Source organism: Gordionus sp. m RMFG-2023, chromosome 2 (genome assembly GCF_954871325.1).
Source record: "Gordionus sp. m RMFG-2023 chromosome 2, tfGorSpeb1-WG-v2, whole genome shotgun sequence".
In the NCBI taxonomy this organism is placed as follows: domain Eukaryota; kingdom Metazoa; phylum Nematomorpha; class Gordioida; order Chordodea; family Parachordodidae; genus Gordionus; species Gordionus sp. m RMFG-2023.
In genome coordinates this window covers 43121556-43144258 of record NC_088776.1, presented here as the reverse complement: position 1 = coordinate 43144258, position 22703 = coordinate 43121556, and the positions used below count along the sequence as shown (strand labels likewise).

At 26.0% G+C, this 22703-nt stretch overlaps 1 protein-coding gene across 1 annotated transcript; it reads left to right on the top strand.

The window, feature by feature from the left end:
* Positions 1 to 4927: 4927 nt before the first annotated feature.
* Positions 4928 to 20950, top strand: LOC135923170 (5-hydroxytryptamine receptor 1A-alpha-like). Its single transcript, XM_065457769.1, has 5 exons — positions 4928 to 5306; positions 12306 to 12776; positions 18149 to 18652; positions 18892 to 19038; positions 19128 to 20950. The coding sequence occupies exons 1-5, from the start codon at positions 5054 to 5056 to the stop codon at positions 19523 to 19525; spliced, it is 1773 nt and encodes a 590-aa protein (XP_065313841.1). The 5' UTR covers positions 4928 to 5053; the 3' UTR covers positions 19526 to 20950.
* Positions 20951 to 22703: the final 1753 nt, after the last annotated feature.

The window sequence follows — 22703 nt, the reverse complement described above, 5'->3', positions numbered from 1 at the left end:
CTTTATTTACTTTAATAATGATACAATAATATATTAATTATTATACTTCATGTATGTATATATTTTACTTTATCAATTATATTATAATTTCGTTATATCGACAATTTATATCAAGTTAAGTTACAATAATAGTTAAAAAAAAATATAATACAATTATATAAAATCATTAATTCTTGCTATTTTTTTATTGATTAAGATTCAAGTTTCCTTTTAGCGCTAACATTATAATAGGCAACAAAATGGCCAAAGTCTATACTATGCATAGGATGTTCAATTACAGGGTTTCGGATATTGAAAAAATAAAGCGGAGATAATTGTATTTTACTATGTTTATGGCTAATCGTTGGCGATGGTAGAATCCCTCGTTGAGATCCTCGGTCCTAGCAGAAATCCGTTTTCCCAGCTCTTTAAAGAAGTCTAGGGGCGGAACGATGTTAGAATTATTCCGGAATCGCATTTATCGTGAAAAATTTTAGACGATAGCATATTCAAAGAAGAACAAAATGAAAAAATTTGATATTTATTTTGATTTTGTCAATATGCGAATTTTCTGAGTTAAATCCATCAGTTTACATGATTGAATTGTAATGTACTATACAAATATATTATACTATAGCCCCTCCTTTTATTAGATTTTTAAAATTCAAATAGTTATCTTTTAGGTTTTTTTAAAACTTAAATACCCCTATTATACCTTAATTTATAATTATTACATATATATAAATATTAAAAAAAATTTAAAGAAAAAAGTTATATAGAAAAGAAAGAAAAATAAAAAAAATTGTGCTAATCGAAATTTTAATGATATAATCGATTTTAAATTAAAGAAAGGTAAAAAATTGAGCTTACTAACACTTCAATATGCAAGGGGAAAATAGGTATTTTAGACATCTATATGCAGTAATCCTACCCAGCATGGCTTATGTTAAAATATATTATATTTTGAACAAAATATTTAGATTACTGATTATAGCTCAAATATTCGATAAATTTCCCTAAGTTTATTCTCTAATCCATTGACCATTAATCTTAAAATTTTTAGTTCCCTCCTTGGGGGATGGGGGGGGGGGGGAGTGAGTATTTTTTCCATCAAAAATAATAGGTCCAAAATATCATTATTCAAGCTACAACTATAGAAAAGTCAAACATTTGTCTTGAACTAGAAGAACACTTCTTTTAGAGCACTTATCTTTCCGTCAAGGTTATTGACTTTAGAAGCGCTCCATTTAATATACAACGCCTCCTAATGACGAATTGATCTTTCACAAAAAAATTTAAAAAACCAAAAAGAATAAATAAAAAATTACAAATTTCAAAAAAAAAAAAATTGGATAAATTCGTAATATTTGTTAATATGTTAGTATAACAAATTTTTGGGATTTCCCGAGCCTGCACCTTACCATTAATCCGATATTAGCCTTTATTCATTCATAGAATCTAAGCGAAACCTGAACCGTTAAAACTGTTATCACCTTAAACAGAACCTTTGAAAAGGTATGCTAAGATTTGATTTTGATTTTAGTATCCTAACTCTTTTAAATATTAAAAATAATTGAATTGTGATAAAGTTTAAAAAATGTTTCTCTGTATGTAATTCTAATAAGTTAGTTAGCGATAAGGTTTAACCTAGTTTTTAAAGGTTCAAACCGTACAATTTTTTACGAATCGAACCCTAAATCATACACCATTCTTTTTACTTGAAAACCTAAATAGATATTCGTTACCAATCGGATCCTTGGTTTTCTATTTATTATTATAATGAATATAATATTATCAAAAAATATTTCTCAGGGAAATTTTTATTTTACACAAATTTAAGAATGACAAAATTAGGACTGGACATAGTCTCGGATTTGAGCTTGAGACATGTTCGGTCTCATTTTTATCCTCCCTGGGGGTACCCCACTGTAATAAAAGATGATTGACCTTTTGGTACAATCTCAGCTATAATAATAATTTAATAGATGAACGATAGTAAATTCTAGGCTGAATGATATAATCTTAAATATTGGTCTAGAAAAAACCACACTGCCTTGCAAGACTAAATTTATATTTCCATAGGTAAGATAAGGTAATTTGCTTTTGATATGAACAAAATTTTACTTTGCGATTCCTTAAAAAAACATCCAGCAACAACGCTGGTCTCACGCCGGAGTTACTAAGCTAATATAAATGAATAGGAAAAATGCATATGAAATATAATATTATATTTTCTATAATTTTACAATGAATTAATTCGTAAGATTTTTATACAAAATAAATAATGATTTATCAAAATGTATTTAAAATTTCTCTAATGAATTAAATCAAACATTATTTTAGTTAATAGGTACAAAAAATATATTAGTATCGATAAGATCTCAAATCAAAATATTTGAAGAATGTTAGTTGTTCATTTTCTAAACTTCCGAGTCCCCAAACTCCATGTAATAAAATCTTTTTCTTTTTTTGGAAATATGGACAGAAGTCAAGGACGAGCAAAATTTTAATTTTATCCTTGGCTTTTAATTTAAAATTCATTTTTTGCTTTTGTTTCTAAACACTCTATTGATTTTTAAACATTGCGCAGGCCATGCTTATCCAAAATAATTACGTTTTCATATTAGATCCTAAATCACAAATTCGTAAATATTTAAATTTTATATATATATTAGAATTATTCTCAAATATGTAAATTATTCGGTTGTGATATTCATATTATAAAGATTTTGAATTATTGATGTAGGTCAGAGGCCACTTTTCCTCGGGAGGGGGGGGGGGGTAGTAATTAAATTTAGTTAAAAAAATTATTTTAGGAATCATTTAAGAATTTTCTTAAGTTTCATAGTGACTAGTCTTGTTAAACGGTTCCATTATCAAAAATATATAACGCAACCCTGAAGATTTTGCTCATAGTTGATACAAAGTTTAAACATCTATGAACGAAATCTCAAGGCTTGGGCAATATTTTTCTGGCCAAAATCTTGAGCTAGCCGTTTTTAAAAATCGGCTCAAATCGAGCAATTTAATAAAACTATGTGACTATAAAATATTGACAATTTCTAATACATACATTCAAATATAAATTAATTAAAAAATATATTTTTAAAAAAATATTGGAAATATAGATATAGGCACAATATTATAAGAATTATTGCATATATATAAATTCCAAAATATTCATGAAAAAAAAATGGTGTATAAAAATATAATTAAGTAGCATACTATAAATTTATAATGTAAAGTTCAATATTCTTGGGATTGAGCTATTTTTTTCCCAATGATTATATCAATGCTTGATGTTAACTCCCTATGTATATTAAGAAGAACTAACACCCATCTAGTCTATTTTCAGAAGTAGTACTTCTTAGTAATCTAAATGACTCAATATGAGCCTCATTTTAAAAATGAGTAACCCCCTTTATTATCCAGAAAAATATTATATCTGAAGATTTTGCTCATAGATGACACAGAGGTTTGAACATCTATTAGCGAAATCTCGAGGCCTTGGCTATATTTTTCTGGTTTTAAAAATCGGTTCAAATCGAGCCATTTAACAATGGTATACTTTCAAGTATGTTTTTATTCTTGTTAGAGAAGGAGAGATGATTTTATCGTAGGAAAAGGTTCTCTCATTGATAGAAAAATAAAAAATAATTTTTATACATTAGGAAATAGTCTGAAATGTATTTAAAATTATTCGAAGCATCTATAGCTTTTTTGGAACATTATCAACCATATTTAACCTTTTATACCATAGTTTGCCTTCAGCTAATAATGCATCATGGGATACTTTTATAACCTCACAATAAAAATCTGCCAAATATAATTTTTCTCTAGCAAGATTGGAAATAGATTCAGAAGGATTCATGGTATTCTTCGAGTATAATATTGGAAAGATGGGCTTGCCTGGCTGCGAGTCGAGATTGATAAATATTAAATTCATAGAGCTCTACTAGTTACAACTACTAGTTCCAATATAATGCTTTCAACTAATAGTCTCAATCATATCGATGTCATTTTTTTGAAATATTTTACTTTAGATTTACTATCAAAAATTTTCAAATGAATTGAGAAATTTTAAATGATAGGCAAATACAACGGCAAGGAAATTTTGAAATCGATATTAATTCATAGAATAATTAGTAGAATAATTAGTGGTGTATTTTTATCTAATGTGAATCTAATAAATAAATGTAAGGAATATATATGCAATAAAATATAGTAATCACTAATATTTAAAAAAAATATTTTAGCCAGCATCTGAATTTTTTGACTTTGGGCTTTGGGGTTGGGGAGAGAGATTTGACCCACTGTCTCCTACTGCATACGCGCCTGATTTTTAATAATGCAGCATAATGACAGATTATAATGACAATATTTAATTTATACAATATTATTTTTTAATATAGCGATTAGGTCAAACAGAGTTCTACGAAATTTTAAAAAAATATTAATATAAATTAACTTATAGAAATGGTTGCTGTTTATTATATAGTATATAAAAGTTTAGGAAAATTATTACTACACACAAATATATAGAGAGTATATAATTATTATAATTTCTACATCGAAAAAAGAAGGATAATTAAATTATTATTATATTAGCCTAAAATATTATTATTATTGTTATTTTTTTTGGCTTTGAGATGCATGAATTGATTTTTGTCATATTATTAATTTTTGAAATTTTTTTTTTTAAATTTGAAAATTATTAATGGAAATATATCTGTAAAAAAAAACTGTGAATTATCATTAAAACTACTAATAATAAAACAAAAGAATGAGAAAAATATCTTACCTTACACTTAATATTTTTAAAAATAAACTAGATCCAATTATAATCTTTTTTATAACTTTATTTTGCATTTATATATTTCATAAGAAAAAATAAAGGACATCATCCTATAGAGATCAAAAATTACCATTAATCAATTAGTCGATTTTTAAAAAAATACCAAATATGGTTTATTCTATTATAAATTCAAAATCAATTCCTAAATCAATGGTAAATAATTTGTGGGATAAAAAAGACAACAACTTTACCTACCAAAGATTATAAAAGAAAATTGGAATGGCGTTAGTCAAAAACTTCACAAACCATACATACCATGCACAAAAAACTCATTATAACGGTAGTAGTTCGGGAAAAACAATGGATTCATTTAATGGCATAAACATTACTTTGGCTAGCCTAATAGTTCTGATGAATATCGCAGTGGTATTCGGGAATGTTGGCGTTATTATAGCTATGCTTTTTAATAGAAAGCTCAGAACAACCCGGTATTACATGATCACTTCTATGGCAGTGGCGGATGTGTGTCTAGGTTCAAATTATACGATACTATTGTATTTTTTTTATTTATATTTTCGAAAGAAATATTTTTAAAAAAAATTACTCTATATGTTATGTCCATGGTGTCCTTTTTCAGACACATTTGTGTGTGACTATTTAAATAAAATAAACCTCTTGAAAAAAAGATGAATTTTTAAACTGATCGAATGTCACATTACACTTATAGTTTAAGAGAAAAGAATATAATCTATATATTCGATTTAAACAAAAAATTGAGAATATATAGTTAGTGGTATAACCGGAATTCTATATGCCGTCGGTCCAGAATTAGAGTGTTTCACTCAATATTTTTAAGATTTTTGAGTTATGAATGGATTTTATGTTATTAATTACCAATAAATAACAATTCGATTTAAAAATAGTAACTTTTCAATCTATTTTAATTATTTATTCCTACATATGCGGCACCTATGTACTATACCCCTTTTTTAATTTTATAAAAAAAAAATATATGAAAAATAATACACATAGACTTGAGCCCCGCCCCAATTCTATGACATCGATTTAAAAATTTACGGAGACAGTGGGGTTAAAAAATTTAATTGATTTTAAGGCATTTTTTTATTGCAATTATAAATAACATTAAATAATTGAAATTGAATTAACTTGCAGATATTTTTCGAAATATATTTGGCCTTTTCTTTATAAATTTATAAAAATCTTGGCATAAAAACGATTTAAAATTGTATTGCATGCATATATTTGATGTTGATTCTACGGATATTTCTCTCATTTATCTATTGACTATTGATTATGACTTGGTATAGGAAGCTAGCTATAATTAGCAGTTCACTATGTTGTTCAGGGAATAGAATATCAGAGAAATATTTGACCCATTTTTTGTGAAGAGGATGTTTCATATGTTCAACACAATTCATTTTATTTGTAATAAACTATTAGGTTGAAAAATTAACTGAACAACTTGGATTCAAAGGAACATTTTCATTTTTCAATAAATATGTTGCAGATAGCAAGAGTCAATTTTTTTTACACGACCCAACCTGTAAAAGGAGAAGCATTTTCCCGACATGACTCAATCGAGAAATTATTTTTTTTAGTTTTCAACTCTACTCAAACCAATCTGAAAATAAAATTAATTCAATATTTCCGATCCGAAAATCAAAATATTAAAAAAAATTAGTCTAAAACTTATTTAAATATGTTATAAGAAATATCTAACAAATGTATAAAATATTCCTATAATCAAAACCATTATTTTATTGATAACGTACTGATTAAATTCAAAATTATAACAAAAATATTTATCAACCCGATCCACCTGGGAAAAAATCCCAACCCTACCCTACCCGAAATATAAATAAATAATGATCTCACAATTCAGGTCGGTTGGTTACGATTTTGGGTTGAGTCGGTTCATGCAGATCTCTGGTTTGGTTCTAAATATTTTAAAATAAGTGGTTCTGTTTTCCCTAACATTTTAAAAGTGAGTCCTGGTTCCAATTCCTAAATTCAAGTGGTTTCGAGGGTTCTAGGTTATAGCCACAATTCCAAGCTGTTAAAGCAAATCAAAAATAAATATATAAACAATAAATAAGCCCTCTCTCAATATAGTTAAAAACAGTTCCGTACCCGGTTTCTGGGAATTTCAAAATGGGATCGGGTTCTTATGATTTTAAAAATAGATTTGGGCCGGATCAGAGGGTTACCGATTTTGGTTACGGTTTCAAATTCTGATTATAAATTACCTCCTTTCAATTTTTTTACTTAAATTGATCTATAAGTTTTTCCTGTATTTGAATCTAAATTTTTTTTCCCAGTTTTAAAAATTATGCACGCAGGAATTCTATTCTGGGCCAAAAATTTAATTTTAAAAAATAATTAATTAAGAAAAAAAAATAGGATGAGAAAACGTTTGTTAGAAGCTTTTTAGGTTATATTAAAAAAAGTCATAAGACTATTAAAATTAAATATTTATCTAGAGCTGGCATGAAGTTCATAGTGCCTTGATTATGTTTTTTTAAATAATAAAATTTATAAAATATATAATCATTAAAATATTTTGGTTATATTATAAAATATTTTGCGGATAATTTTAAGACATAATTTAATTTCAAAGTAAGAAGCGAATTTTTTTTTCTATCACTATTTTTTGTGGTAAATGGACTGAAAAGTCAATCTAGAGACCCCTAAAAAATCTTTCCAAGGTAAAGGCTTCGGGAAAAACTTTCAAGTAATAAAATCCTCGATACACATATATTTTTTACATCATTTAGTATTAGACTATTAGACGCAATTATCCTTTGGTAAAAGGGAAATTAATGACTAGTTATCTGATTGATTGAACTCAAACAAACCTAGGGTAAATTAAGAATGTTGGTTAAAGTTAGTAGTAAATAAGAGATTACTATAAGGGATTACTATGGTTAGATTATTATTCAATAAATTAATTTTCTTACCTAACTTATAATGGTTTGATGATAGGGTTTATATGGATATTCATTAATAAAAAAAAATCTAAAGGAGGTGTTTTCCAGGGCTTTGTTTTCCTGGGTTAAATTTCCGCAGGTTTTTCATTCTAAAATTAAATAGAATAACAAGGAATTACAGGCCCATTAAATGTCCAAATTTTAAAACCTGGGCAGGACCACGAAACAATCAAAAATTTTAAAAATATCTGAGTAGCGGAATTAAAATAATGATGATAATAACCTAATTGGGCTAGGCCTGAGTAGGTCTCGGATTTATTTTATTTAAAATTTAAAAAATATATCTAATAATGGACAATTTCTTTTTCTAATTCACAAACTATGTAAAGAAAATACGATCTGTGTTTGTTCAGAAGGTCAAAAATTGGAACTTTTTAATCTATCTCGCGAGACTTATAAACATACGTTTATTGTAGGGATTTTTATCATTTTATTTATCAAAACCAAATTTCATTTTATTTATCAAATCCAAATTTCATTTTATTCCATACCAATTTATTAGATTGTATTTTTAAAATGGGGGTCATATCCATTTCGTAAACTTCCCAACTTTTTACTCTTATTTACGCCAAAACACGCTATCTATTAATTTACGCTTTCTCTCGATTTATTATAAATAAACAGCTCTTTTTCTCTTGATTTTTTTTATAAATTTTTTTTGAAATATAAAATATTTAAAATTAGATAAATCAGACATGTAAACTGTCATTTTTCATTTTAATCCAAATCATACATTTAAAAAGGTATCTTGTTTTTTTGTTTATTTTATATTTTTAGAAACTAAATAACAAGGAAAAAGAACTCTAAAAAAAATAAAAATAATGTGTATAATTAATTCAGGAAGATCTATAGACAAAGTTTTAAATGTTACGCTATATTCAGCAAATCCGCAAAAAAGTATTCGTTTTATGGAAAATTATAGATTATCAAGATATTAAGTCAGAAATCTAAAGTGTTCCAACAAGATGGTTATCATTAATCAATGCTCATGAAAGAATTTACAAAAATGCTTAACTTGTTTAATCCTATTTTATATCCTAAGAAATCCCAATTCAATATAAATATTATTTTTTGGGTTTGCAATCCGAAAATTCAATTGCAATTGGAATGATGATGATAATTTCTAAAAAAAAATACAAATAATAAATGGGAAAATCTAAGCATTATGACACTTGAGGAAGTTGAACATATGATTAATATAAAAGGTATCGAATTAGACTAATCATTTAAATATTTCCTGTAATTTAAATTCATTCATCGAAAAAAAGAATTACTATATCAAATTTAGTTCATGAATATAAATAATATTGTCCCAAATTTTTAAAAAATAGGTAATAAATATTACTTGCCCATTATCACATTCTAATGCTGATTCAAAGCATAGATTTACCCTAATAAAAATTTCTGAAGAAAAAATCGTAATCGATTGTCATAATCAGCTTTAGATGCGGAATTAATGATTAAACAGAATTTTAAATATATTTGCAAAGAATATAACAAAAAATAAAATTCTAATTAATAGCATAAATCTTCTTAAAAAATATGAATGAAAATAAAAATATCTATAACTGATTTTTACAATTTAATGTGTATAATAATTCCTAAAAAAAATTTTTTTGAATTATGGTTAAATTCTCCCTTTTTTTATTTGAATGAATTTGGTTATTCATATATATAATAATAAATTTTCCCTATATAAAATAATTTTTTATTGTAAAAATTTAGAAATAAAATGAGAGGTTGAATGCTCAGAAATCTTCTTGCGAAAATAGGGTTTACCACTTACAGGAAGATCACTTTTAGAATTATGAGCCAAAATTATAATGCTATTTTATTGCATAAAAAAATATTTATGAAATAATTCGGGTTTCTTTTTTTAGGAGAATAACTCTATTTCTCAAATAAAAAGGAGTTAGAACCCTATATTAATTAATTCAAATATAGATCTCTTCCAACTAAAAAAAAAAATTTATATTCGAAATATCACAAAGATAAAATAAAATTACTTTAAAAAAACAAAATTTAATTTTTTAAAAAATGTTGTACGTATAATTTTCCATTAATATCCACTATTCTATAACTAAATAATTTAAATTTTATAAATATAATTAAAACTATTCTTATAATTTATAATTTAAAAAAAACTGGTTAATACATTTTTGATGATGAAAAGGATCACATGTAAGATATAACAGGGAGGTCGATAATTACTTTTTTGATAATAAATGAACAAATTTTATTATGGATCTTTTATATTATACAAATAACGATAGCCAGCAAAGCTTTATAACATATTAGTTCACTAACACTGGGTTTACATGTAGCAATTGGAGCTGAAAATCTGAAAATCACTTATAATTAGATAGTTATATATATATATTTGATTTTTCCCATTGGATGTTATTCTTAATTACAACTTTACTCTCATCCAATAACAAAATTTTGTTTGTGAATATTCTGATCTAATCATATTCATATATCTGGTGGACAGCTTCGAAACCTAAATGTCCAATAGATGGCTTTTTTGAAAATTATATATATTATTTAGTCAAAATTCTGCTAAAATTATTTGTATTATAAATATAAGCAAGGATTAAATAGTATTATTTTATTTATTTTAGAATACGACTTAAATAATTTATAATATTGAGTAAATAATGACGAATTGACATTCTTTCATTTTTTTTAGTTACAATAGTGGAGCCCCGAAGATCGAGGTTGAAGGTATAACAATGTTATCGAGAATAACCCTTTTAACCTTAAAAAAACAAAACTTTACATTTGGTGTTCTTTATATATAATTTTTTACATAGTTCATATATAATGAGCCTAATTTAATATTTTGCCCAAAACCCATTATTTACCCATCAAATATAAGAATCACCTTTTGCCTTATGGTATATTTTCTTAGCAAAATACATTTATCTTAATCATCTAAAAAAATACAGTGCCCCTTGAGAATCTTTGTTAGTCGTAGTTATTTAAACGTTACTAGAAATCATAACTATTTATATAGTAAATATCAACAGCGATGGGTAAAACAGTAAATGTTTCTTTAGATAAAAGCTGCGAAAAAAAGATTTCTGAAATGTAAAGTCTATTCCATAAGAAAAAAAATTCTGAAAAATAAAGTCCATTCCATAAATACAAGTTATTGATCGAAAATATTGGAATTGGTGTAACAATATTTTCTTTATCTAAGTTTGATAACGATTTTTCTTGATTTGTATGGTAGATAAATGACATAAAACAAATTTTTTAATTTTTTTTATACATATTCCTTGGGAGAGGAGGTAATAGATATTAATTTTAAGAATAAGGGAGACTACGGTTAGGTAAACCCCGGGGCTTGGCAAACTTCTTAATCTTATTTTAAAATTTAATTGACTAGTAGAAGGTTTAAATTTTATCCTAATATGACTTTTATTAGTATGCATCTATAAGCAAAAAATCTTTTGAAATAATTAATTATTATTATATAAGAAAAATTTTGATGCAAAATTCAAAAGATTTTTACGTGACAGAATTTTAATTTTTAAAGTTATGTAATCATTTAAATATAAATTAAATTTCATTTTAAAGTTTTCAACCTCTTTTATATTTTGAGAAAGCTTTATAATATTTATTTTGTCTAGATATTATTTAAATAATGATATCGATTCCGACCTAGTGGGACGTTAATTATGATAGTTAATATAAAAAAATATTTCAAAATCTTGGAAATAAAATTTTATCGTGTATGATTGGTATTTAGGATTTAAGCTAAGAAATCATAATTCTTAAGATCCTTATTTTTATTAGTCCATGTTTATTAAATTAACCAAAATTAAGTTTCAATTTTTACATATAAATAGCTTCAATTTAAACTATTATGATATACGTATCATTATAATGAAAATGCATTTCAATTTATTATATCCTAAAAAACTAAAAGTTTAAGAAGCCCCTAGCAGTGGTTTGCCTAATCCTCTACTTGGGCTTGTAGGCAAAATTTCAACTTTTACAAAAAATAAAATTTCAAAAATATAATTATATTCTTAAATGCACCTTTATAGAGTATAGTTATAGAGGTATCGTCTTTATAATATTTTTAAAAAAAAACTAGCCCCAGTTTCCCCTACTTGCCACAAAATACTGCCATTAGGTCCAAATTTCATCAAAATTAAAATACCATACGAATTTTTTCCCAGGTTCTAGTATCGGAACAGCATCATTTTTTGATATGGGAAGTTTTATATTTGAATTTATTTATTGCCCCTTGCTGACTGATTTATACATATAGATTAGCTAAAATAACATATATAATTTATAATATTTTGATAGCGGTCATTTTAAAATGTATATCTATGAAACTTGCTATAAAATATTTCAATTATACAAACAATTCAAATATGGATATAAAAGTAATATTTAATTTTTTTAAATGTTCTATTAGGCTCAATTATTAGTATCTTAACATTATAATGATCTTATATATTTAGAACAAATAAATGTTTTTAAAATAAAATAAAAATACACACTAGGCATATTCGTTATCCCATTTGCCGGTACAAACCTGATCCTCAAAAAATGGCCTTTAGGACTAGAATTTTGCCGGATATACCAAACGAGTGATATACTCTTTTCAACTGTAAGTATATTGCACTTATGCGCCATAGCTTGGGATCAATTTATAGCCGTCCGTTTCCCGTTCCATTATAAAACGGTGCTAAATAATACCACAATCTGGAGCGTTATAGCATTTATATGGGTGGTGGCGGGGCTCATAGCTATAGTGCCAGTCAATTTTAAGACACAATGGTACAGAGAGCCCACCATGCTGGAAAACTACCTCAACCCTCAGTACTGCTTCATACAGATTAGGAAGGAATTCTCCTTTGTCGTGCTACCTTTAACGTTTTATCTGCCTATGATCAGCATGGTGGCTATATACCTTTATATCATAGTGACGGTCAGAAAACGGTTCAGAAAAATATACGGGGTGGCACCTAAAGGTTACTAGTTTGCCTAATATTAAATTACAATCTTTAATTCTAAAATTACTATTAAAAATTCTAAATGTAATTTATAATTAAATTAATTTTTAAGATTTACTCTTAATTTTATAAAATACTGCTATTCATTCAATAAAATATATTCATATAGTTACATCGGAGATACGCCGATTAACATCATGGATGGGTATCCTTGATCGCGATGAAAACAATCTATTTAAATTACTTTAAATGGTTTGTTCAGAGGAAAATCGCGAAATCAATTTGATTTATATGTTACTAAATTGAGGATAAAAAATAAGTTACCATAAAGAATAAATAGGGCTAAAAAATGGGAAGGGGAGGAGGGGGAAATGGATTAAAGATGTGAACAGCAAGGATTAGTAAAATACAATTAGGCTTGGAGTTGCTTATGCTTAATTAAATGTAAATATAAACCTCATTTCAAATAAAATAGTAGATGTCATTTCAGTATATCCTGCTGTAACAAATTATGACAACTACTTATAATGCCCTATTTTAAAATTTTATAATATTTTCCATGCTTTTTACTGTATTGTCTTTATGTATTTTACTAAATTATTTATCCATATCACCCTAATTTTTATATTGTATTTTATTTGGATATATTAAATTTATTATCATATACAGTCGCGTAGACAGAATTTTCCAATGGAGGAGGGGGGGTTAAAAAATTTAGGGCTTCGCTCCCAAACACCGTCTTGCCTGCCTTTGGCCGGGTCCCTTCTATAAATTTTTTTACATATTATTGATTTTTCGGTGGTATTTGTATGATTTCCTTTAAAGTTGGCTGAACAATCCCTTATTCTAAAATTCTATTCGTGTCTGACTCTAATCAGTATGGTAGCCACTATATAGGAAAAAATTATTAGTAAGAATTTGGCCAACCTTAAGATTAAAAAGTGACTGAGAGCATTTATTCAGTAAATTTTATCAATGTTTAGATCGTAATTATCAGAGTTGTTAAAAGATACTTTTTAAATGGATCTAGATACAGATACAGAATGGATCTAGATACAGATACATAATCAAAAAAGTTATCTAGATCCAGATACAGATACATCGTCTAAAAAGTTATCTTAATACAGATACAATGTTAAAATGTATCTAGATACAGATACAATTTTTTAATACTCTTATATAATTGCATAAACAGGATTCTATTGTGAAATATGAAATGAGATAAAAACTTTAGATATCATATTTATCAAAATTAAAATAATGATTTTTAGATTTTAATATAATATATAAAAATATATGATTAAATGATTATAAATAATTATTAGATTTCAGTAATAAAATATTTTCAGAATTTTGGTCCTTAAGGCATCCTCGTTAATCCGTAAAGACATTTTTAGCTATACTAAAAAGCCTTTCTACCGGGGCACTTGAAGGGATTGTGGTGTTATATTTTATGAATAACAATTTTATATCAGGATATTATTTAAAAATATAAAATCTGGGCATTCATTTTCGAAAAAATTATTTAAAATTTGTTGAGTATCAAAATTTAAATCATTATTAACAATCATATCTGCTGCTGCGGGTTACTGAAAAAAATAGGATATTAAATTAATTGTTTTATTTTCGCAGGGTATTTGTTATCAGTTGAAGATCTTGATAATTCATCAACTAATCTTTGTATTATATGTTTTTTTTTTATTTAACAGTGTTTGATTTTTTCTCTTAAAATTGAAAATTACAATTTTAAACATTTTATTTAGTATCTATACTATAACCTTAAATGTTTTACAATGTTGCAAGTTGAGGTAATGCTAACTGGAATTTTCGTATTTTTTTATAGATATGGCAAACATTTTACTACAGAGATTTGTTTTTTTTATTTTGAGATATTTTTTTAAAATATGCTTTATATATTGGCCCAGAAAACAATATCTGAACTTGTCGATGCTTCATTGATTATTACTAATCTAAAATAAATTTTTAAAATTAGTATAATAAAATAAAATTAACTAATTCCATTGAAAATTAAAATGGCATATTTCTTGAGTTGCATTGTAATATCAAAATTTGTCTGGTTTATTGATAAACTCTGAATATTTAATGAATATATATCTATTTTTTTATATATTTTATATATATATAATTTTTTATTCGAGTAGTCTAAATATTTTTTAATATATATATTTAAATTATATGCTCATATGAAATAAAATAAATTTTGCATTCAAGTATTTTTGTTTATAATATAAAAAACGTTAAATAAAAGTATAACAAAATGTATCTTAAAAAGTATCTAAAAACAGATACAGATACGTCTAAAATAATATCTAGATACAGATACAAATATTTTAATCAAAAATATATCTAGATACAGATACAGATACCACATTTTTATATCTAGATACTTTAACAACTCTGGTAATTTATCAATTTAATACGTTTTGTAGTTGGTTTTAAAAAAAGGAAATTGCCAAAAAAGATGTCATGCTAAAATGGAAAATATAGAAAACTATATATCTTGAGTGCGAATATATAATGTCTGACTAGTGCTTTCAATTCCCTACTCATATATGAGAATCACAAAAAGAAACTGAGTTATATAAACAAAATGAAAACTATGAAGGCACGCTCTAAACGTGAAGTGAGCCAAGCTTTTAGAAACACTTATTACTTATACTAAGCTATTAAGTAGGGCTCTATTTATTTATTTTATTGTTTTATTCTGTTTAATAGTTGGTTTAAAGAGGAAAATAATTATTGGTAAAAAAATTGTCAAAATTACATCATGCCAGAACGGATAATATAGAAGTTGTAAGAATCTTGTTTGCATTATATTTAGTGCCTTATTTATTCTTTAATAAATTTCGCCAGCCATTAAAAAAGTAATCGAATTTTTAACTAAAAAATGGCTATGATATCATGTCTTAAACGTAAGTTATTCAAGTATCTGGATGCTTATTTCTAAAATTTATGTCAATAATTAGTGCGTATTTCATACATCTGCACTGCTACAACCCTTTGGTAGGTATTTTAAAGCGAAAACATTTTAGCAAAATAAAAATAATCATTTACTAGAAGGAAAATTATAGAAGCAATATGTAATGCATGATTAGCCTTAACTAGTTCATCGATCAGTTTTTTTAGTCAATAAATAAAACCAATTATAAGCAGGGTTGCCAGATCTCCCGCTTTTGGCGTAATTTCCCTATTTTTTACTTTCGTTTACGTCATCCGTTTATTGATTTAAGCTTTCTCCCGATTTTTTTATAAATTTTTTAAAATATAAAATAATTAATAGCTTAATCAGAAACTTACGCTATCATTTTTTCTTTTAATTCCATCATACATTAAAAAAGGTATCTTATTTTTGTTTATTTTTTTATCCATATTTTGAGAAAGGAAAAAACAAATATACATGTTTAACATCCAAAAATTTTTTTAAATCGCAATAGCAAAATAACTGGAATTCCATTTATTCATGGGTCAGAGAAGATAAATAATGTAGCCTAAATACAATTTGTATAATATGTAATGCAAAATTTAATATCAGCTATGGAGGAGTCCATGACGTGATAAAAACATTCAACATAGCAAATATATCCAATTTAAAAAATAAAGAATCATCAAATAATATCCAACCGTACTTCAAATGTGTTGATAATACTGCAATAGCGAAATGACATTCATCTAGTCATCTATCACACGATAAAACATAATAGCCAAAAGCATGATATTAAATACCCTAGGTCCTGAAACTAAAAAACATATCTTAGGATTTGAAGGTAAATCATCTATTTTTCTCTATTAACTGATGCTTCAAATAATCAAAATACTAAAACATCTAATAATGTAGCGCTATTTTAAAAAAGAAAGAGGTGTTTCAAGTAAACTTCTAAAAATAATCATCAGTCGAGAAATCGAAGGATATAGCATAGCGTCTATGCTTGTGCAAAGTCTTAAAAATTGTAGCCAATCTTATAAAATATGATGGTGATCATAAAATCATCATTTCAAAATGAAGCTAATAAACTCATTAAAACAATCATTTCGTATTTAGAAAAAGAATATGAATTTACAAATAATAAATGGAAAATCTAAGGAAAAATACGAAAAAAAATATATACTGATTTTTACTATTAATTTTATATTAAAAAAATAATATACAACCGGGAAGAAAATTAATTCTTGTTGTAAAAATTTTTTTTTATATATATTGTTAAATTCTCTCGCTTTTTGTTTGAACTGGCAAACCTGGTTATAAGCGAAATAAAAATTAGTGCAAGTCTTAGGTTGAATCTAAAAAATAAAATATTAAATTACGATTCCTAAATCAATTTGGCTGAAGACATTAAGTTTCTCTTTCCCCGATTCAAGATATTTTTGAATCTTCTATGATCTTCACAGATGTTATTTTTCTTTTCTGTTTGTTTAATAAATATGGAAGTAATTTAAATCTCATTATATTTTAAATCGAGTATTTTAAAATTTATTATAAATCTGATATTAAGACACAGTTCCAGACATGAAGTTTGCCAAACTTTTGAAAGCACTAATTCTAAAGCTTAGGATAATATGAAATGCTTAAGAATGCATTCCGCCTGGTAAACAGTATAAATAAAAAAACTATTAACAAAATACGAAAATTACTAAAATGGATATCAAGATTCAAGATAGAAGATTCTAGAAGCACAAAAGCAAATAAATAAATGAAATATCTAAAATAAGTTTTACTATTAATTATCATTCAAAAAATCTCATCTTTTAAAATATGAAACTTGACTTGGTTGTAGCTTTGATATCTTTATATTTAATTGCAGCATAAAAAGGTATTCAAATAGACTTATAGCATATCTGTGCTTAGCATTTGTTGAAATAGGAATAAATTAATGTTTCTTATAATGAAATTGACAAGTTATATTTTTTTTTAAAGTATGACAAACTAGACAAGTTTTTTGCAATATAATTTAAAATTTATTTAAAAAATATATAAATAATCAAATATTGTAGATCATAATTATCATTTATAAATTAAAGACATAAAAATAGTTATTAGACATATATTTATTGAGATTATATTTAGAAATAATTTCATTCAATTGATAATCATAAAAACTTCCAGGAAATAAGTGCATTATCTTTGATTGATTACGTAAATTGCTAATGACCTATAAAAGGTTAGTTTGAAAGTTTTTTTACATTCTATAATATCTTTGTAGGGTTCTAATCCCTAATACTTTCGTTAATTTAAAAAATAATTTTATCAGATAAGGAAACTTTTAAGTGAAGATAAATTTCATGAGAATTATTTTTAATATTTGAATTTCACTCGTAATTTTAATCTCATTATATTTAAAAAAATATATAATTTATCTCGAAAAATTAATAAGGCGAAGGCATTACAAGTAATTTGTGCAGCATCACCTTTTTCCCTTCAACCTTCTCTCGACATAATAACATTACTATCAATCAACGTAAAAGAAAAACAGATTTGGGCACTAATATCTCCTATACGGAGCAACAATATCATAATACTAAACCTAAGAACAAAGTCCAAAAGCGTCAACCTAATAAGGAACAAAACAAAACAGAGTTGGAAAGCGTGGAATCCCAGGGAGAGGTTATGAATGAAAATGAAAGAGAAAATATAATGAAGTACAGAAAAGTTTTATTAATGTTGGGGCTAAACTTTCTCCTCAAAAAAATGCATGTTATTAAACCCAGTAACGTGAATAGCAGTGGAAGATGCGAAGGAGAAGAGATAAGTGGTGGAAATGGGTTGGAAACAAGTATAAAACATATCGATGGAGGTAAAACACACATCAAAGTGAATAAAATAGGCCCTGAACTAGCCGTAAAATTTATTGGTGGGAATTCGAAAGTAGAAGTTATGAGTAAAATATAATTAATTTAATTTGAACACATCTGTTTGGTTATTATGTTAGATCTATAAATTAGATACATTAAAGTTTTTAGTTTAATAATCTCTAAGTTTTTTTTTATACAGATTGATATAGTTTCGAAGTTTTATTTTGGTAATACAAATAAAACTTAAATTTAATTTCCAAATTTCTTTATTTAGTTTTATTAAATAGTTAAAAAAAATAAATCACCCATATTTTTTTAAAAAAAGGTAATCCTTCGCTCATACCAACAATCCATACTAAGGGTAACAAATTTAACAGGAAAATAAAATTCCAAACTCAATCTATAATTTCTGTTAATTCTACCCAAGTTTCCTATGAAGGGCAAGCAATGACCACCATAAATATTATCAATGGTAAGTATAATTGGAAAAGAGAAGTTTTACATTATATAGATCGTTTTATAGTCAAAATATTTTATTCATCAAAATAAAAATAAATAAAGATAATAATCAGGCTGCTAATAATAAGCTTAACATTCTCCGGCCAAATAATATTGCTAAAAATGCTGTCAATACTTTCGACACGAGTCACCACAATAATGCGCAAAATTTGAATTCGTTCCTTGCCGAAGCCCGTCTCAAAAAGCAAGTTCGAGCCCTAAAAACAGTTGGTATGATAACTTTGACCTTCGTGATATGCTGGACACCGTTTTGTTTTCTCTTTGTGTGGCAATCCGCATGCTGGTGCTTGTCGGATCACGCCCTCAATTCCATAATGTGGTTGGGATACATGAACTCGTGCTTCAATCCTTATATCTATGCCGTGTGGAACAACGATTTCAGGAAAGCATACAGCACAATTCTAAAATCTGTTTACAAGTGTTGTAAAAGAGCCCATTAATGCATCTTTTTTAAATTAATATAAAATCGTAAATGGTAGGGCTCTTCGATAATACCGGTTGATTAAAAATACTTTATGCATAGGTAAAGGGTTTTGATTATTATCAGAGATCTGCAGAGGTCAAAATTTTAGGTCCAGCTCGAATTAAAAAAAAATTTTTTAAGCCAAGACAGGCCCCATTTAAAAAAAAATGTTTTAAGCCTGCCTTAAATGGAGATATCTTTAGTAAAAAAAATTTGGCCCAGCCTAAAATTTTTAAATAATTTTGACTATATTTTGAAAATTGTTTCAAAGGAAAATAGAAAATATGAACAGTCAATAAATATTAAACGCTATTTTCAAAAAATTTTCATACATTTTCCGACTTACTTATTTGTATAATTTTCTTTAAAAATTATACCGGCCCTGATTTTTATAGTCATATTATTTTGACCGGGCCATGTTTGAGGGTCAAGCTTACAGGTCTCTGATGATTGTATATATCATTAAAGTTGTATGGATTAGATGTCTGCAATTGGTGAGTTCTTAACCACCTAGCCCATTTAACACAGGTGGGGGCAGGTTAGAAATTTTAATGAACTGGCAGGTTGGCTAAAAAATATTTAATGGGCGAGCGGGTAAAAGGATTTTTTTGTTTTATAAGTTATACATATTTTTAAAATAAATATGAATCATTTATTATCAAAATTTAAAGTGAAAACATTTTATCAGTATTTTAACTTTTTTGGGAAAATAATAATTAATTCTTGTTCATCGCACATAATTACATTTTATCATGCTTCATGTTCATCTTAGCTTTGTATTTTTTTATATTTTTCTTTAAAATAATTTTTAAAAAATTATATCTCCTCGCTCGCCAGGCACATGCATGATCAAAAACAAGTATACACCCTTTATTTTTATTTCAATTCATTAAAAATAAATAAAGAAATTGTCAAAGATTTTGTATTAATTAAAAACCTTATCATAATTGGAAAAAATAAGCGAGCTGATGTTTTTATAGGCGGGTAGGTTGGTTGAAAAATTTTTAAGCAACAGGTAGGTGAGGGATATTTATTTTTAAAAAATCATGAGCAGGCCAGGTGGGTAAGTTAAAAAATATTTTTGTAATTGGTGGTCGGACTTTTGGGTTAAAAACCCGCCCATTGTAGACCTCCAGTAATAAGAATGATATGTATTTATAATATATGGGAAATAGCTGGAAGCTGACTGAAGAGGATATAAAAAAATAAATAACTCTTCATTAGGATAAGAAAGATAGAATTTAAATTTCTGCTATAAAAATATTTTTCATTCATAAAAATGAATTTGATTATATATGACTTAAGCTCTTCGTGTTTCCATATTTTTTAGCTTTTTATGTTATATTTTAAATTAACCTCTATACATTTGAAAAATATTTATGATTTCCATATTGTATTAGCTTTAACGCCCTACTCCCCAAATCAACTAATTATATTATTCATATGCTCACTTTATGTTTAATTAAAGCTCAATAGACAAATTTTATATGCTTATATAAATTATATACCTCATCATACTTTATTATTCAAATTATACATTTGTGATAAAATAATTTGTCTGTCAAAATTTGTGCTTTTATTATTTTACTTTTTATTAGGATAGACTTCTATTTATTATAATCCATTTAATTATTTTGGCAAATAAGGTTTATATTAATAAAATATTAAAATATTTGTCAAGAAAATGATAGATGGCATAATGACTTTAATTGAATTTTTTTTCAAATAAAGAGGAACGATATTACCAACTAATGTTTTTTTAAGGACCAAAGTTTAAGGAGTAGCAGGGTTGTTAAGTGATCCCTTTTAAAAGAATCGCTATCCCGATCTGATTTTTTCCATTAATCTAGATTCCCTATCTCTTAAAAACACAACTAATGATAATTTTATGTAAACCTGGCTCAATGCCTGTTGAAAACTAAACCCTTATAAAATAAATAATTTAAATTTTTATAACTGTAAACAACTAATTTAAAATAAAATTTGTAATCTAAATCGAAAAAAAATAAGAATAAATTTTAAATTCAAAAATGAAATAAAAAAATGAATAAAAAAATGAAATAAAAAAATTTATTCAAATATTTTTGAAATTTAACTGTATTATTGGAAATTTATGAAAATCATTAAAAACAGTTCACGCTTAACGTGCATAATTATTAACACATTTATCCGTGAGGGGGTGGGGTACATTTTGAAGGGTTTTCCCTCCTGACTCTTATTTTTTCGGGTTTCATATGGGTCCCGCCTTCAATAAATTATAATTATGTATTGTTGACGTTTGTTGAAAGATTGAGAGCATCAATTTTAAAATCTATGCCAATGTTTCATACTTAGTTCCTATATATACTTTAACCAGTGTAGAAACCAAGGAAAAAATTATTAGCAAAAAATTTTTGGCCACCTTTACTATTTAAGACTGAAAGCTTTTGTTTTCAAAATTTTATAAATGTTTAGTGTTATGTTAAATTGACTTGACAGCACAACAGAATGAAAAATATAGAAGAAATATGCGTTAATATATATTGCCTGGATAGTACATTCCTCAATCAATTTTTGCGAAACACAAAAATGAAATCGAGTCATAAACAAAATGGAAACTATGAGGTCACTTTTTATGTGTGAAGTGAACCAATCTTTGGGAAACATTAATTTAGAAACTTACACCAAACACTTAAGTAGTTCTTAATTAGTAAATTTTATTGCTTTTTGTTTGATAGATGGTTCAAAGGGAGGAAAAAATATTGGTAAATAAGAAAAAATCAGCATCATAATTGAGAATATAGTTATAAATATATGTTTACATTGATACTTAGTGTCTTACTTATTAATTATAATTTCTCAATCAATTTCATCAACCAAAGAAATGTAACTGCAAGCCATAAAAAATATGATATAACGCATTAAGAGTTAGCCAAACATTTGGAACTATTAATTCTTAATCTTACTGTATTTAATATATTTAAGTGCTTCAACCTATTTGGTAGATAGTTTAAAGTACGAATTATTGTCAAAATAAGAAAAAATTTACTGAATATATGAGTGCGTTTTTAATTTTAATAATTCTATGATCTTTATAGAAATTATCTGTTCTTTTCCGTTTATTTAATATATATAGATTAGTGGTGTATTAAGGAGGGGACTACCGAAGGCTAAGG

Coding starts and splice junctions, on each gene's coding strand:
- LOC135923170 (XM_065457769.1), top strand. CDS start 5,054: ATGGCGTTAGTCAAAAACTTCACAAACCATACATACCATGCACAAAAA. Junction 18,653..18,891: donor TTCGAAAGTAGAAGTTATGA/GTAAAATATAAT, acceptor TTTTAAAAAAAG/GTAATCCTTCGCTCATACCA. Junction 19,039..19,127: donor CACCATAAATATTATCAATG/GTAAGTATAATT, acceptor AAATAAATAAAG/ATAATAATCAGGCTGCTAAT.